At 36.4% G+C, this 18,998-nt stretch overlaps 1 protein-coding gene across 2 annotated transcripts; it reads right to left on the reverse strand.

Annotated features, from left to right (window-relative positions):
• Positions 1 to 522: 522 nt before the first annotated feature.
• Positions 523 to 18,790, reverse strand: ABCE1 (ATP binding cassette subfamily E member 1). 2 transcript variants are annotated; one of them, XM_062573914.1, is made up of 18 exons: positions 18,648 to 18,790; positions 13,188 to 13,360; positions 12,805 to 12,890; positions 12,211 to 12,308; positions 11,701 to 11,818; positions 9,562 to 9,699; positions 9,343 to 9,412; positions 8,142 to 8,238; positions 7,243 to 7,332; positions 6,545 to 6,666; positions 5,611 to 5,832; positions 5,101 to 5,160; positions 4,957 to 5,015; positions 4,675 to 4,785; positions 4,448 to 4,590; positions 4,231 to 4,353; positions 3,028 to 3,139; positions 523 to 2,785 (listed from the first exon to the last, which is right to left on the reverse strand). In XM_062573914.1, the coding sequence occupies exons 2-18, from the start codon at positions 13,288 to 13,290 to the stop codon at positions 2,738 to 2,740; spliced, it is 1,800 nt and encodes a 599-aa protein (XP_062429898.1). In that variant the 5' UTR covers positions 13,291 to 13,360; positions 18,648 to 18,790; the 3' UTR covers positions 523 to 2,737. The 2 variants fall into 2 exon arrangements, with proteins under 2 accessions (XP_062429898.1, XP_062429900.1); XM_062573916.1 differs by lacking the exon at positions 5,101 to 5,160.
• Between the last annotated feature and the right edge of the window lie 208 nt (positions 18,791 to 18,998).

Consider the following 18,998-nt stretch of genomic DNA (forward strand, 5'->3'; position numbering starts at 1 on the left):
TGTAAGATGTTTCAGGCTTCTGAATCCTACTACGTATTATATTGGCTTATTCTGAGTTGAGATGTAGACCTTCAGGTACTTGCTAAACCAAATCTTTGGCTTATTTGCCCTAATTTGGGCTGATTAACAAAAGTTACAGGACTTAAGTCTAAGGGGATTTCTGCTCTGCATGCCTTTCACTGAACTTCAACTTTCTTAACCTTCAGAAGCTTTTGTCTATGTACCAGTCTTGTTGCTGTATTCATTAGCTGTGCACTTTCCTGGAGTATCTTTGTTAGCTGAACACTATATAGGTGGATTTATGCTGTCAAAACACCTATAGGTTATGTCTATGTAATTCCCGAGTCTACCAAGACTATATAACACCTGAATTACTAACAGACATATGGCTGGGGGGTTGGGGAACAAATCATTGCCATTCCCCTGTAGTTTACAAGACAAAGACACAAATAGAAAAGTAAGCCAACTTTTCTTTCACCTCTGGTAGCATTTTTTTGACAGTAAAGGCAGAATAGGCAACTATTGCATGGAAAATACCTTACTTTACTGGTTGAGAGCTATACAGTTGAAAGCTATTTTCAGTTATCTACGACACTTGCATTTGTTCAACTTTTTGCTTAGGAACCCTCAAAAATATAATACTTTTTTCCTTCCTGCTTTCTGAAGGACCTTACTTAAAAAAGCTAGCTCTTTTAAGAGTCAGTTTTTGTATTAAGCTACTTCCTTTCCCTTTTGACTGCATAAAGGAATCATAACATAGCCAAAAGTTACTTCTTGCATCTTCATCTCTTTACAACTCCGTCTTCCCCTGGAGCGATGGGGTGTTCCAGCAGTTATGAACAGGGATGAGACAACTGTGATTCATCTGCTAGCAAGTCTGGATGGAAGGGTGACTTCAGCCTCAACTTCCCTTCCTTAAAAAAATGGTTTTATAGAGCAAAACTTTGAGGAAGTTAGGGAATGTGCCCATAGAAATGGTATGTTTTTGTAAGATGTTTAACCTACTAAATGATGCATCATTTTAATATGCTTCTTGAAAAATGAGCTGATCTTAATCACACAAGTAGAAGAATGGTCAAGACTTCAACAGCTACAGTCTACAGGCCAGCTCCTCCTCCAACACGTGTCTTTACTCTTCCACAACTTCCACTGGTCTCATTTGACTGTGGATCCTTCTTGTTGCAACCAGTCAGCTGCTGATGATCCAGCCATGGTGATCCCTTGCAGTCTGTGTCCCTCTTGAATCTGCCTGGCTGTAGTGTGGCCTGTCTGATGACGCATTATTCCCTCTCTCTGAAGTGCAGGGGCTGATCTTCCAAATAACAAATACAGACAGGTCTATACTAGAATTTTACTAGCAGCTGTTGCAGAAGCAATTGCCACTTTGACATGTTACAAGGTAATTAACTGCTTTAAAATGAACTCTCTACAGTTTAAGGAAGCCCCATGTATTTTCATAGGGCCAGTGTCAAACCTTAAAGCAGCAGCTGTCTGCATGTATTTTATTCTGCTCAGATAAACAGTATAAGAGAAAGGGATTTCTTCCCTCCTTTGAAACATCCCCTTTGGTTCTATAAATCCCCTATGGGTGCCATTAAAAACCCTTGCATGCAAAAGTATACTTTGCTCTATGCTATCTAAATTGAAACCTTACCCTGTTTTAGCTTCTGAGGGAATCCCTAAATTTGAGCTATACACTCTTGCCCACAGATCAGCTGCTGTACTATTTTTGCTCCTTGACAAAGCTCTGCATAGATTATCAATTTATTAGAAGAACACATAAGGCAAGTGTTCTCTTCAGCTTTGAGTAGCTACATATGAATTTAATACAGTATAGGAGGAGGGTTTTGTCAACAAGTTGTCAGTATTTGTGAAACATGGTTTTATTACTCAAAAACCGACTTCCTATACTATACTGTAGAGCTTTTTCAGCAAGCAATTAGAAAAGTCAGTCATTAGCTTTTCTTCACTATCCTTGGCTATGGAAATTCAACACAGATTTCAGTTACAGAAGACTGAAAGGATTTCAGTATTTTCTTTTAAAAATTTTATTCAATGGACCTGCTGTTACTACATCTGAGAAGATGTAAAAAGGCAGAGGACTGAAGTGTAAATCTCTATTGTATGTAGTTTGTACTCCCATCTGTGTTACCTTGCTAACATGAAAAAATGTGTGCATGACCATCATACAAAAATACATGCAAACATACACACTGAATTAGTAATTCAATGATTTTTGTACTGTGTCACAGAAGAGTGTTTCCATTTATTTATGAAACCCTCATTCAGAGAGATTTACTTTTAAAAATTAGTTTTTGTCTTCATATTCTTTGCAAGTCTTCATCTTATACAGGAAGCAGCAAAGGTGTGGGTTTTTTTGTTGTTGTTTTTTTGTTTTTTAATTTGGAAGTCCAGTCACCACTTGGTAAGAGTAGAATGTATTGAACTGAAATCCCGCCTTAAATTTTGAAAAATCTGGAGACACTTTTGCACAATTTTAGGTTTGTCTATTTTGAATTATTACAATGAAAATATGGCTGTGATACCATACAAAGAAAGTGGCAGTTTTACTCGGACTAGAATTTACACTGCAAGTGGCCTGCGGTGTTACACGCAGCAACAGAGTTTAAGCTCCAAAAGATGAAGTGTTCTAAAACCTGATTGAGTCTTAACTCACAACTGTTCAGACTTCAATTTGCATTTGTATATGGCAATTAAAGATGCTCAGATTCAATATTTAGTCATCCAAGAAAAAGTAGTTTCCACTCTTCTTTTGTTCCACATCCTTTGGAAGAGAAAAAAAAAGAGTCAGTGTTATTTAAAACAGTCTCTGGCAGACTAAACGTAGCTGAAATGAAGGCATTTATCGCAATTCCTTTCTACCTTCCTTATAGTTCTTACTACTCTTTTCACATGGTTTTCTCTAGCACAGCAAGACCAGCAGGTCAGTTTTCATTTTGTTCCTTGTTTTCAAACCTGGGCTGATACTGAACAGTCACAGTTTCTGCACTGTAACTTTTCTCTTACCTTGATTGAATTGAGTTTGTTTATTCTTGGTCGGTAATTGTTGGGGTCCCTTCTAAAAGTGATTTCAAGTTGAGATAAAAACTTATTCATTCCAGCCAAAAGAGTTTGAGGACTGTTAAAGAGAAGAGAACTTTAGGAATGGTACATGTATTTTTCAGCTAAATTTTCAGAAGTTTTATACTTCTAACTACAGCTACATCTGCAGAGCTGGCAGCTTTTATCTCCATCTTGAGCTCAATCAGGTCTGGTAGCACATCCCAGTATGTCAAATACAAACCAACTTGTGTTATATGTTCGGTCAAATAATTTATCAAATAAGAAGCCATAAGTGCTATGATCATCTTTCAGCAGTATCTGAGCATGACACTACTAGTCTTCAGACTGCTTCCTTTGCATTCTCTTTACTTTGTAAATAAAATGCTTGTGTGCAGAGCCACACAATTCTTTACATTAAAAATTTGAGCTGCACCACTAGTGAGGAACAGCAAAAGTCATAACAATATACTGAAGCAGTTAAGTGACAATGATTAAGAAAACCAAACAAACTAGCACATACAAAAAAAACTGATGTGTTTACTTCATCTGGCTAACACTAAATACTTAACAATTACACTGGTTTAAGAAATTTATTTCTGTTAAACTCTTTGAAGAGTGTCCTTAATTTACGTGAAATTATTTACAGAAATGCATATCAGAAGGGACAGCTTTTACAGTGTAAAGATCATAGCCTCTGTACATTCTATATTGCTGGGAAGACTAGCACTTCACACAGGACCTGCGTTTGTACAAGAAACACCCTTAGTTAACCTCTTTCTTTTAACTATTTGGAAATTATTTTCCTAAGCACACTCAGTTAGCCCCTTTTTAGTCCTCCTGAGCAATGCCTCTTAGTTGTTCTTCTCTGACTGCAATTTAATTGGTATGCAGTTGCTTTAAATTGTTTATGCCAGGAGAGACCCCGTCTTCTGAGGTCTTAGATAAAGAATACATCTATGCCCCTAATTCTGTGCCTAGGCGGCCCTGAAGTGCACATCAGTACTATTTTCCCTCCCTTGCTTCAAAACAAAATCCAGGGCCTCAGGACACTCTTAATTTAGTTTGAATGTAGCTTCAGTTTTAGATAAGTGAGGATGTTTCTGATTAATAATTTATTCCTATGTTGTCCTCTTGCATATTGTTTACTAATCCAAACAAGTTGCTTACCTGTTTGCAAGTGTGTTCTTGGAAGGAATACCATCAAAAACAATCACTCGATCAGCAAGATAAGTAGCCATGATAAAGTCATGTTCTACCACAAAAGCCGTTTTTTTAGCATGGAGAATGAAACTGAAACAGAAATAAATTTGAGAGACAGCTGAATATAAATTTATTGTAGAACTATTGAAAATTTCAGGCAGTTCTCCCATCACGTGTATATTACCGTTTAATGACTCTAGCAGCCATCAGACGCTGTTCAGAGTCCAAATACGCCGAAGGTTCGTCAATTAGGTAAACATCTGCAGGCTTACCGAGACAAAGAGCTAATGCTACACGCTGGAGCTCACCACCAGACAATGTCTGAACCTATTAAAGGATAAGAGGTAAGCCACATTTAACTGGAGTACAGGTACAGAAGACAAAAAAGATGTTATCTCAGGCAATTAATACCTCTTGGTCAATGATGTTTTCTATCTGAAGAGGTTTCATTACATCAGTTACAAACTGGGGGTGTGTATAGGCATCTCTGATCTTCTCATGCAGTAGTTGACGGACACTTCCCTATTTAAAGAAAGAAATGTTACTACTTAGTTTTATGCAACATACCACAAGAAAACAAGAAAGAAAGAGTTAAAACACCTTTTTGTTCACAGCATAAATTCTACCTGTGCACTAAGAACATGCTTTTGTTGCTAAAACAATACGTAAGTAATAAATAAGGCTTAAACGTACTGTAGATTTAGGACTGATCTTCTGTGGCTTGTAGCTGACATTTAGAACTGGGACTTCACCTATAAAAAGATAAAAGTCACTATGAAAACAAGAACTTTTCCAATATCCTCAAAATAGGTTTTAAACTGAGGTACTAAACACTACCTCCTTCATCAGGTGTAAGTCTTCCTGCAAGCATTCGGATAAATGTAGTTTTGCCAGTTCCTACAAAAATGTAAGTTGTATATAAGACTTAAAATATAAGACTTAGATCTCTGGCATTTAAGTCACTGACCAAACAAAATAAATACTTAAAAATATATTCTAAGTTAGACTACTTTGAATGTCTCTTTCACTTGAAAAAGCAAGTAATATCAAGTGGTACATGCTTGAAATAAATAGAGGAATTATCAAAGCTACAATAGTCCAGACTTGGTGCTAGCTCACTAGGTCCCTCATCATTTTGCTAATCTCAGTTCTTAAAATGAGGTAACAGAAAAATACAATGACATCATTAACGTTCAAGCTCCTACGAATTAGAGAGTGAGTTTATGGCGTTGGTATCTTCACGAGGAAACAAGCAGCTCAACCTCACTAAAACCTAGTAATTTAGAAGCCTAGCTCCCAGACTGGAAAGGAGAATTAGGAACAGATTACAATAAGAATTCCACTTACCGTTTTCCCCTAACATCACCATGATTTCAGAATCAGTGAATTCTCCAGCCACTATGGATAGTTCAAATTCTCCCATCTTTTTTTTCATTCCTGGATATTTATACATACACATCTTCTTAACCTCTTCTTCATTAGCTGTCTCAGCTACTTTAAAAACCAAAGATGCATCTCGAAACCTTAGATTTTCTGTTGGAACGTAGCCATCTAAGAATATGTTTATGCCTATGAAGGGAGGAAAAAGAGAGATTTTTTTTAAAAACAGGCTACATAAACAAAAACAAGACATTGATGGATTTTGGTTCTTGCCTAAAAATTCCCAGCAGATAGGGAGAATGTTGGCTTTTAAATGGCATGTGAAAATAGGCAACAAAACCTCTTATTTGAAAGTATGGAAATAATGCAAATTAAGTGAAAAATAATCTTATTAAAATTACAAAAAAAGCTATAGAAGCTCATCCTGAAAGCCCCTAACTAGTACAGGGTGTAGAGTTTAAAGGAACTACTGTTGTTGGACCCACTATCTCTCAAAAAAAAAAAATCTGTTACCAAGTCTCAATACAAGCAGTACCATCAATTAGTTGGACACTATATATGTACTATGCAACCATCTCCTGCCCTTTCTTTACTATTTATAGGGTCTTTTGTGCAATTCCTCTATTTAAAAAACACTTGCAAATATCAAAATCACATCCACACCATTAGACAAAGGGTATTTTAGTTAAGGCTTTTGAACTGAGTTTATTTAGAAACACAGTTTATTTAGAAACACAGAAAACAGAAATTCTGCATATAACATTATTTTTCAATTAATTACTGAAATATAACATGACAGGAAGAGCACACGTTCACATAATAGACAACAACTATTTTAGCATCTTTTTTTCTTTCATAGGACTTTTTTGTAAGGTTAAAAGAAAAATATTGCAACAATTACCTTCTCTTACACTGAAAGGCATAGTTACAACACCATAAGCACTTGGCACACCATACAGGCAGCAGATAAAGTCAGACAGATAATCCAACACACTTAGATCATGCTCTACAACAATAATGTACCTGAAAAACAGAGCCACAAAGAAATTTTTATAGTTCATTACAAAATGTTTCTTACTATAGTCTTGCATACTTTAATACTATTACCATGATTCTCATTTTAATATGCATTCTTAGCTTTATACTAAATAAGAAGAGTTTAAACCTCTGATATAAAAAAGAAAATAGCTCATTAAGTGTCCTGTATGCAAACATTTCGAACTATATTTAAAAGCTCATCCTCAATATAAGCTGACAGTTTCTATAAGTAGAGTAAGCAAAAGGACCTTGACTGGCTGGAGTGAAAGAAATACTTGATCTATTTTAAGAAAATAACTGTGAGAAAGAGCTAGGACACCAATATTAGGGTGAAAAATAACCACCTCTAATTTTCACATTTTTACTACAGTTTTCCCCAATGCTGAATTGGGAACCATTTTCCAAAATGCAAAGCAAGAAAATACTAGGGTATTTTAAAATATCTGTTAATGTACCACATGAAGAAATTAGCACTTGCAGGGCATGGACTAGATTTTTGTTCAGTCTGTAAACCATCACCTATTATTACAGTCTAGCAAAACAAATTAAATTGATTTTTACCTGTCAGGGTTTATCAGGGATCGAATAGTTATGGCAGCCTTCAAGCGCTGCTTCACATCTAGGTAGCTAGAAGGTTCATCAAACATGAAGCTAGCCCACAAAAAAAAAGATGAAAGTTTCAGCGAATGCAAGTTTGTTTGATTAACATATTCAAATCTATCGTACTTTAAATACAAAGCTTTCAAACATTAAGTACACAAAAATAAAAGTTTATAAACATTTAGACAGAGAGGGGGAGCAAGTGGAAGGGAGAGAGAGAGAAAAGTGTGTACTGACACTTCCCTTGAACCTCTGATAAATATAGCAGGAAATTGTTAAACAGCCCGAGTTAAGTACTACCTTGCCAAAAACTGTAACAAAGTTATCAAACGTTAGAGAAGTCAGCAATCACTTAGGAATCCCATACACTCAGTTCTGATTCAGCTTAAATTTAACATGAACTGAGAAGTGTGAAAGTAACAGTTTTAGGAGAACTAGAATAAGGACTTCTTAAAAAAAAAAAAAAAAAAAAACAAAAAAAGAAAACAGAAAATCATCAGTCTTCCGATCCTGCTTTCTTGCTCCCAAAGCCGGGAGTCAGGAAACAGCATAGATGGGACAGTGATCTTCTGCTCGCAAGATTAAAAAATAAAATAAAATAAAATAAAGGGAGGGGGGGACACGCAACAAACTCCCAAAGGTGGGGATGGGTCTACTTTATGTCTTATTCAGAGAGGAAAACAGGGTATCTTCCTGTGGGATTAGGGAAGGTTATGAATTTGTGATGCTGTAACTTAAAACACAGGCCTCTGAAATTAGCTATTTCTAGCCAAATGAATTAAAGTATCAGGACATACATCAGGTGATACTCTGACACAGACTATTAAAAGCAATGTCTAATAGAAGTAAATAAAACATACATATCAGCCTTCTGAATGCACACAACTGCACAAGCAAATCTCTGAAGTTCTCCTCCTGAAAGGTCCTCAACATTTCTTTCTCTCAGATGGGTTAAATCTGACATTAAGAAAAAAAAAAAAAGTTTAGATATTTGTTACAATCAACTGAAAAAACAGTTCATTGTGTTTATTATCTATAGAATCATGCATAATCACAATAAATATTTTATTCAGAGAAATAGAATAGAAAATTAAAAGTATTCAGTTTAGATAGGTGCATTATAATGCTATTTGTAAAAGCCAAAGCAAGGTAGGACTTATCAATAGCATTAACCGATTAACTTGTACTGCAGTTTCCTAACATGTGGAAAGGTTACATTTCTGTTTGTTTTTCCAGCATACATTTGGTGAACATTTCTGGCCCTTAGAACTTGTATAGTTTCTTATCAAAATATTTCCTGTTAGATCCAGCCGAAGAGCTCTGATTTTCACGAAAACCGTAAGTTCCCCAAACATTATAGTAACTGGGTGAAGTCAGTATTTTCTTGTCAGCTTCACGAGCAACACATTTCAAAAACTGACAATTCTGGTAAGTACTTCAGTGGGGCTCACAGATCACACTCTTGGTGTCAGGCTGCACCCCTACCTTTACCAAAACAAACCCTGTTTTTAATTTAGCAACACCTACATTAGCACCTAAATTTATTAACGCCCAACTCAAAATATTTTAAAAATGCACAGCAGCTGAACTGTTACAGATTTTCTTCTTAATAATTACATCCTTCTCAGAAATCTACATACTTCTCTTATAATCACATATACATACATGTATGCAAGTCATTTCAAAAAAGGTTTCTCACACTCGAATAATATTTTCTTTACACAACGGTTCTAGCAGAAGGTGCTAAAATTTTGCCAAAACTGTAAATGAGCAAGAGCAACGGATTGTAACTCGATTTTTTCCAGATTTAAAAATAAGCACTTCCTATTATATAACAAGGACTGCACTCATTTCTATTCCTATTAACTAACCTGTATCAATTTCACAAGAAGTTATTTTTGGCATTGGTTCAGCTATGCCTACAGCAAGTCTTAGGCTTTACACCAAAGCATCTTTAAAGACTTTTTGAATTCAGTTTAATTTAAACCTACCATTAGTGTCAAACTTTATTTTTTCAGTAATTGTTTCTCAAATCAAGTTTGATTTTACAAAGCTACTTACCAAGTTGTTGACAAACAACAGTTTGTGTACTAGTTTCATCCTTTCTATCCAAAATTGATCCCACTGTTCCCTGCATGATAAATGGACAAAAATTAACATTTAATATTTCAGATAGTAGTGTATTTTATACATTAAATTATACTATTAAAAAGCCTCAAATACACGATAATTATTACAGGAGAAGCTCCTAGCTTTCTAGTAGCTAATAATGTTTCTTACCTTGGCAGCTTTAGGTATCTGGTCCACATACTGAGGTTTAATAATGGCTTTCAAGTCATCTTCTAGGATCTTAGTGAAATAATTTTGTAATTCAGATCCTCGAAAATAAGTCAAAATTTCTTGCCAGTCAGGTGGATCCTGTGGCAGAATTAGAGTCTATGTTTACTTATGCTATTTTAAATACATCAAAAATATTTCATTTTAAAATTCCAATCAACACAACAAATACATTATGCTTGCAAAATGAAAGAAGCCTGATAAAAGCTTTTTACTAATTTTTTTTTTGCTCTAATAGTTTTCATTAAAAAAAAATTTAATTGCAAAATGAAGGCAGGAGCTCAGACATTTTTGAGCTGCACTGTTACTAGCTTTTTCAAGAAAAAGCATCTTAAACTTGCACCTAACACAGTTAAATTGTTTCCTCTGGATAAAGTTAAGAAAGTGTATGGGTGAAACTACTTCACAGGAAAAAACATTGGTATAGATTAGTGTAATTGAACTTATTTACAAACTTGAACTTGCATGGCGTTAGCTCTCCAACCCCGCGAATCCAGGGAAAAAAGAGCTGGATTAATAAAATCAGCTTGCACAAAGATGCATTAAATATTGGTCTCCCTCTCTGCTTCCAGCAAACATTTCAAAGGAATCAAAAAATGAAAAGAACTGTTTAGAGCAATCATCCATGGCAAAAATACAACTTGTACAGTGTCATTTTATGCAGCATTCTTCTTTGCATGGTTCTAAATTATTATGATGGTAAATAGCATAGAAACAGAGTGACACAGCTGTATTTCCAAACCACGCAACTACAGAGAGGAAATGCTTCATAAGTTTTAGAGCAGAAGCAACATGGAAGACTGAATTCATACCACGTATTTCTGTGGTCATAATGATTTGGCTCTTCACACGGAAGTCTGATTTTGGAAGCATGGTAATTCAATTAAGCACAAAGAGTCAAAAGTTTTGCTATTTCTGCAATACTACCACCTGAAACAAGAAGTCCACAAAATAATGTAAAACACATTCAAATGATAATGGAAAAGTAGATGGAAAATGATTATTTTTCTGCAGTTCTAAGTGGCAGGCATGAAATAGATAATTCATTAAAATACCACCCTTCCAGATAATGAAAGGAGTGAAAAAAGTTTAAGAATACTTGTTCATACAAATTGTTCTTCTTGGAAAAGAAGAAAAATGAGTAACAGAACTCAACTGTAGCTATTGATTTGAAAGTGAAAAAGGCGACAACTGGAAATACTATCAGATAAAAAGAGCCACAGTAGTTGAGACACAGAGACAGTGTGTGAGAGCACATGCGTAAGAGTGAGATACCTCTTTTCTTTAATAATATTCACTCCTTGGACTATAGTGGTAGGTAAACAAAATTTTGTAAATATTTTGCCTTCTGGCTGCACAAATATATAGGAAAATGGCTTCTGATTTCCCATTCAGACCAGCAGATAGTAAGTTATAGTATGTCTGACTCTCAAAAAACATTATCAAAATTTATATTTAGTCCATATTACATAACATGAAGCAGCTAAGGACTTTCTAAAGCACATAGAAGTGTACAGTGGGATATATTTTCACCAACTTCTTAAGATAACCAGATATTTTATATGAGATCACCTTTCAAAAGAATTGAAGAAAGGAAGAGATAGCAAGGTTAACAGGGTAATACTCATATACACTAGATTCATCCAGAGAAAAACAAAGTTAAACTTGGAAGCAACTCAATAATTCAGGCTATCTAAATTCCTTGAAATATGGAATTTGTGTGGAAAAAACAAAATTGAGTATTTTTTTAAAAGGCTGCTATAAAAATAAATCACCTATGACTTAAAGATACAAATACACTCCTGATACTCATCTTCAATGAGTAACAAAAATGATTTAGCTTGTAAGTCTTATCTTTCTTGAACGATGTATGAAGTTTCCAAAAAATCTTTTCATAAACACCCCCTTCTTACCATTTCCGGGTTGAGTAGGCCATTGATGGTTAAGAGGTAAATTGCCATCGTCCTTGCAAATTCTACCACATTCACAGATGTGAAAATTTGAAGTGAAAGAATATCATAAAATATTAACAACACTATGCCAACAATACAATGCCAACTCTATTTTACTGCTGATACGTACGTCATACTTTCCAAGATTTGGCTTCTGTTTTCCTGCTAGAATTTTCAAGGCAGTTGATTTTCCAATACCATTGGTTCCGACCAATCCCAGTACTTCACCCGGACGAGGGATAGGCAACCTGTATACAACATTGATAATTTGAGTATTAATTTAATGCCATCAGATATCAACATTTGGTGGTAAAGTAAATGTTATGACCTGTTTTCAAATATGTCGATGTTTCACCTTGTTTTGTTAATTTACCAATACAGTCTTCAAAAATAAATCAATATTCCCAAAAACTAGAAGACTATAAGCAAGATTTAAGAACCACTTGTTTAACAGGATTTCTATGAAACGACCACTAAAATTTTGTATCATTATAATGCTTTTTAATAAGAGAAATACCACAAACATTCAGAACGAAAGTTACTGAGATGGTAACCAAAAACAGTGATGTGAGCTTCTAGTTCAAATGATCAAAAATTTGGAATTTGTGTGTTTTTTACATTAATTTGGGAAAAAAAATACCTGTGAAGTTTGAAGGCATTAGCACAATATCTGTGTGTTGTTTCTTTCTCCAGGTTGCTAGGTAAGTTAACAATTGACAGGGCTCCGAAAGGACATTTCTACAATAGAAGTAAGATTATATATTACTAGTACTCAGAAACTATTATTAACAAAATTATTTTCTGTTCCATTTTGCACCTAGCTTTGCAGTATACAATATCTGAATGAAGTATTTTTAAAAGATTACTCATAAGAAAAAATAGCTTCACTTCGTTTACACAGTCAGCTTCTCCAAAATAGTTCTTATCATGTTTTCTAAATTACACAGCTGGCAATTTAGAGAGTCAGTCTATGATACAAATGAGGTACCCAACATATATGCTATTGCTCTAGTACAATATTGTCTTTCTAATGCTATGCCTCCACTGCCACAAACAACCCCTTCCCCAACCAAACAGCTCCATAATGTGATACAGTACTTAATACAAACAATAACTGTAAACAGGGTCTGATTACTTAGAGAAACAAAATTGCTTTATGAAGTTGTAGTATGCATTAGTAAAGATAACAATGTAATGAAAAAATTTTATCATTTTAAGTAAAACAGTCTTTTACCTTGATGCAAATACCACAACCAATACAAAGTGTTTCTGAGATCCATGCTATTTTGCTCTGCGATGTGACTTCTATGCAAAGTTTTCCTAGTGAAAAAGAATAAAACTAACTCAAGAAAGTTTCTGATGAATCATATTTCTTATTGATACTATTGAATTCCACAGAGAAATGCGTATTAAATAACTTCCCTTAATCCTCAGATCATCTAAAGATCTGGCATTACTGCTACAGGTAATGCTTGCGGTGATACCCAACTTATAAAAGCTTTATAAAACAAAGACTCATGTTATTAAGAAAAAAAAGGAAAACTTCTAGCTCCTTCTAGTAAGTATTATTTTAATTTTCCCCGTTATTTAAATATTTTATTAAATTACTTCTCTTACCCATTCGAACCACAGGACAACTCTTTTTGCATTCTTGACGGCATTTCTTTGGCTTACACTTGTCATGGTTAACAATAGCAATTCTTGTTAGTTTGTCTGCCATAATGCACAGCTTAGGGTTAAGCACATACACCAGTCAGATTATGAGCAGGAGGAATTCGAGACTTCCAGATCTTAAAAAAATAATTAAAAAACAAAACAAAATAAAACACAAAGAGAACATCATGATTACTGGCAGCACAGAGAAGGCCATACCAACCTAAAGTTACTACTGGCAAAGTTCAAAGATGTAAAATCTAGTCCAGTCTTCAAAGTGAAAATTTGTATTTGTATATAGAAAAATAATCCAGTCAGTGAGAACAACAGACATGCCATGAAAACATTTGATAGACATAAGCTTCATCTCTACTTGAGTATCGACACTTAAATTCTGTATTTCCTAATACAGTATCAGTGACTACAATAAATTACAATAAAAATAAACAAAATGTTTTCTAAAAAGACTATTTCTAGAAGAGAAAGCTCTCGAATTATTAGATGATTGAATATTCCTGAAATTAAAGATAAAAACATTTGAGCAACTGAAATTACGACTTGCATTCCTCTGCACAACTGCCTGTTGCCTTGCTTAGACACCTATAAAGCAGTTACAAGCATTGCATTGCACTGGGAATTTATAAAGTCACCAACTGTAGCAGGGGAAGGGGAGGAGGGCAAATACTTTTTCAGTCTTGACAGATAAAATTCATTCCTCTTTTACTTAAAGTGTACTGATACTTTTTGATCATGAATATACTCACAGAGAGTACTGAAAATAATAGTGATTTCATCTTCATAAGGGCAATTCACCTGTAAGAACCATGCTCTCCACTCACTCCTGGTCCAGAATACAGAAAGTAACAGAATTATGAGGCTAACAGAAGTTTACAAGATTTTACTTTGGGATAGATGACAACCAGATTTTTTTTTTTTTAATGTCTAAAGAAAGACCACCAACATGCACAAATCATCTCCAGTTTCAGTTTAACACTACTAAAGAAAATGATGGCAGTCATACAGATGATGCCAGTTCAAAATCATTCCAGTTCAATGCAATACGCATCAGTAGTTCAAAGACATAACTGGTCAAGGAGTCCTGAAATACTCCAAGTTTCCACATAATCATGGTCTTTCTTCCATGAAAAGGATTCCAATAGTTCTTATTAAAGCATTTTCTGTTGGACATGCAGCTCATCTCTGCCCCAACTGCTCTGCAGTGCTTTAGAGACTATTTACTACATATGCCTATTGTATGAAGAAAGGTTGTGACTTTCAGTCTCCTGAAAGAAGCAAGAATATATGAAAGAAGACAATATATGGCACATTTATTTCATTAAATACTATTCATCCCTAAACCCACTTCTGAATTACAGTTGGAAGGAATCCTACAGATAGTAGCTTGTTATGAAATTAAAAAAGAAACTGGCATCTATCTAATAGGAAGTAAAAAAAAAAAAAAAAAAAAAGGAAAAAGAAAAAAGATGTTATTGAATCCTTAAATCCATTATTTCCATACTTAACAGTTTAACTGCTTCCTTTTAGATGTGGTAGCCTTACTTCCTTTTTCAATGTCCAACATATTTTTAATGTCTAAAGATATTCTTTACCAGATGTAAGTGAATGCAATTATTATTCATGCCTTCAGCTCTTACCATGATAGTCTCTACTTTTAATATTTGACAATTTTTTATTCTTTAAGTTTTTAACTTTTCCAGCAGCTTACATCATATTAAAAATAGTCTTAGTAAATGAGTTGATGTTTTTAAATACAGGATTATTTTTAAATGTATTTAAAATATTTTATTATAACTCTATACAATCATATAACAGACTGATAAAGTAGGGCTGCACATTGTGACTGCATCCATAGAACAGGCCTCAGAGAGAGAAATCATAGCACAGTGGCTGGTACATTCATTGTGGACATGGGATAATGGGCTTATGAATCTCACTTCAATACAGCTTCAACTGAAGAAAATAAGTTCTGAAAGTAAGACTTTCTGTTTCTATAAGGATGTCTAAGTCAGGGTAATCTTCTAGAATACTGGAACACTGGTTTTTGTCAGTGTTTCAAGTAAGATAAAGAATGATTAGGGAAATGTATCTTTTATGAAAAAAGTCCTCTAGTTTGTAGGGCACAGGGTACTAGGAGCTGGATCACCCTCTTGCTCTCTGATTTTCCAAAGTGTGCCTAATCTGGGTCAGCCCTACCTCTTGCAAAGCTGCGAAGCTTGCACACAGCGCTGAGGACACTGAGCAGCCAGACCATACTAGTCTATGTCCTGGGCAGGGCCTTTCCTGCTAGTCATCTTAGCTCTTCATTAGCATGAAGGCTGTTTTCTAGGAGTCACAAAAGCAAGCTCTAGCAGACTTGCCACATTCCAGCAGCTTACCTCCTCTACACAACCTCCCAGACCTGGGCTGGAGATTAGTGCCTACACAGTACCGTTAGCAGACTAGGATATAAACTCAGTCCTCAGCTGTCCCACCTTCCAGTCTGGCACCTTAGCTTAAAGCAATGAAGGAGGAGAATGGGGTGAGTTGCTCTAAAAGACAAAGTCAAGCAGAGCTTGAATCAGTCTTCACCACCGGCTTCAATGAGCTTTCTAACCAATCTTGATGGGAAAAACAGACTAAAGTTTACACTGTTACCTGTTGATGAATCAGACCTTTGTAAGTAAGTAATATAGGAGCTTAGGATTTTTTTACGTAATAATTTACCTGATTTATATAGGAAAATGCTTATCTACGGCAAAGAGTTTTGAAGGGTCCACAAGTCACAGGCATTAAGTATGCTAAGCATTTTTAGAGTACTTTATAGAGAGGGGAAATAAAGAATAAAACTCTTCTAGGAGTCTTAAGTTGTTTTCAGAACAAAATTATTTTGCGACTTCTATCGCTTCTGCAATAGCATTATTTCCAGGGCTGTCCTAATGTCTAGGATAATAACCACAAGAAATGCAATCCCTCCTCCTCCCCAAATCCAAAACACATTTAAATTTCTACAGCTTCAAGCAAGTTAAAAAAACATTATCCAAAACCAGACTGAGTTCAAGTTATGTATTTATACAAAGTTATTTCAGTGGCATTTAACATACAGAATAGGACTGTTTGATCTCACAGTGCAGACAGTGGAACTCTCAAAGCACTGAATACAGGTCAGCAACCTATATACATATACAAATACAATATGTATATGCTACAATATAGCATACCCATAATTGTTAGGTAGAGTCAGCAGTTTAAGGGCAGGAGAAACTGGTATTCAGAAGCGTTTAAATTCAGTTTCATATTTCTGTTTTCCAAACCAAGAAGAACAGAATTGAAAACAATGTGCAACTATATTAACTCATTACTAATTACAGAGTAATACATTAATTTAAATTAGTGAATTCTGACAGACAACAGGAAATCTTTCCAGAATGATGGCGTGGTGACACAGGTATAAGAATGTGAGGGAGAATAACAACTGCTAGCCAAACAGTGCTTTAAATCCTTGGGGGTTCAATTATTGAACCCCAAAGCTGCCCAATACAGCTGATTATGGCACTTAATACAAACACTAAAGCATGTCTAAAAATAAGGAACATAAGAACACTGACTTACAACACTTATGATAATGTTTTCTATGTTCTCAGATGCAACTGCTATCTGACACACACACACCACACGGCTTGGGGGGAGGGAAGCGGGCAGTGTGCAAGCATGCTGCTACAAAAGGCACTAGTTATCTATAATCTGTACAAGAAATTTAAAGCACTTGCATTAGGAAACATTCATATTTATTTCTTTCCCAGACATTAGAGCTGCATACAAGCACAACGCAATTTACTGAATCAAGTTAACTATGACAGGAGACAACTTGTAACAGTGCTAAATTATTATTCAGAAGTAAACATGCAAACATTAATAATAACAATGAAGACTGAAGCACCTCCCAGAGACAAGACGATTCAATTCAAAGTTGTGGTGAAGGACAGATCAGTGTTCAGAACTGAGCAATACTTTAGCTACTTCGAAGAAAAATCAGTGAAAATTTTAATAAATTGCATCTCATCAGATCTAAATAATAAATAGCGGGAAAAGAGTGAGGATAAATAACATTTACACTTTCCTCTGAAAATCATTAGCCTCAAGAATCACCTCTCAATCCATCTTTAAAATAACTATAGCCAGTTATATCACAACAAGAGCAAGAAACTTAGAGATCAGATACTCACTGAAAACTTAAATGAAAGACATGAAGATCTGTTTTCTTGCTATTACCATTTATAAACGACATAGCAGAAATAACAGTAAATGTTAAAAGTGGGGATCTACTGAGAATTAAGAACTAGTCTACTAGAGCTAGTTTACAAGCCAAATCCCTTAATCATTACTGTATATATCTCAATATATTATTTGTAGGGCACAACATGAATGAAGAAAAGAAAAAACATAATGTTAACAGGAAAACCATACGGTCAACTATGCTGATGCAGTATAGAGTGTGTATGTTTAGCTGATGCTGAATGATATTAATTAATTATCACTCAACCCTTAGTATTTCTTTTTAACGTGAAGTGAAATGCATAAGAATAAATCCATAAATTAGCAACATCTTCTACCACAAGAAAATTATAGGAGTATTTAAAGACCACTTCTTTAGCACAACAGTTTAGAAAAACGTAAGACAGAATCTTAAATTTGAACTTGAAAACTGCCACAGAAACTTGCAGGTGAAGCAACTAAACATATGCCACTACCAAGGTCCTTCCATATTTTTATGTATCTTGGAAGAAATGGCCTTACCTACACCATGTGAAACCTGCAAGAAGTCTTGATCTCTTCATCACACAAGCACAAATGTGGATTTTAATTTTCTGAAAACACGGCAAAATGTAGGGCTTTTTCCTCCAACAGAGAAATCCCTCAATTTCAGGGAAGAAAAATACTGATTTTTCCCTTCCAAGGTGCCTGGCCATGACGACACGCTAAGCCTGCACAGGGGTCTCTACACGTAAGCAATTCTTTTGGCTGATCTCAGAAGCACAGCGACTTTTTTTCCCTTTTGTTTTCACTGGCTGCTGCATAGCAAAGGACAGCCAAAAAGAAAAACGCTAAGAAAACCTGACCGGCTCCGTGTAACCCCGCCAGCAGGAAGTATGAACTTCACGTCGAGGCAATTCCAGCTGGGCAGAGCGCGACCTCCCACCCGACAGCTTCTGCCCCCGGGGAAGGGGCTCCACAGGGAGCACCGGGCCACACGGAAAAGCCCCCTCCAGCCGCTACCGGGGGCTCAGGACGAGCCGCGGCGGCGGGCCTCGCTGCCCGCGCAGGGCCGGGAAGCCGCAGGCCGGGCCCCCGGCGCCCCCCGGCGCCTTCGCCTCCCTCCTTCCTCCTCCCCGCGCGATGCCGCCGCTCCCTCCGGAGACCGCTTACCGGGAGGGTGAGAGGGGAGCGCCGCTCCCCGGCCAGGCTCGAGCCGGCAACTGCGCCGCGTCCTCCACGGGCCGGCGCGCAACGTGCTCCCGCCGCCACCCGGCCAAGATGGCCGCCGCCCCGCAGGGAGGGGCCTGGGCCGCGCACCATAGAGAGAAACGGGAAGGGCGGGCGGCTCACCATAGAGAAAGCGCGCACGTTGAAAGAGAGAGCGGCGCCTCCGGGCGCAGGGGAGGGCGGGGCTGGCGTCGGAAGCGCGGCAGGGACGCGGCGGTTGGTGGCGTCATCTCCGAGTGACGCCGCCGCCGCCGCGCGGGCGGGCGGGGCGACGTTGCGTGGGAGGTGTGTGGG

Source organism: Rhea pennata, chromosome 4 (genome assembly GCF_028389875.1).
Source record: "Rhea pennata isolate bPtePen1 chromosome 4, bPtePen1.pri, whole genome shotgun sequence".
In the NCBI taxonomy this organism is placed as follows: domain Eukaryota; kingdom Metazoa; phylum Chordata; class Aves; order Rheiformes; family Rheidae; genus Rhea; species Rhea pennata.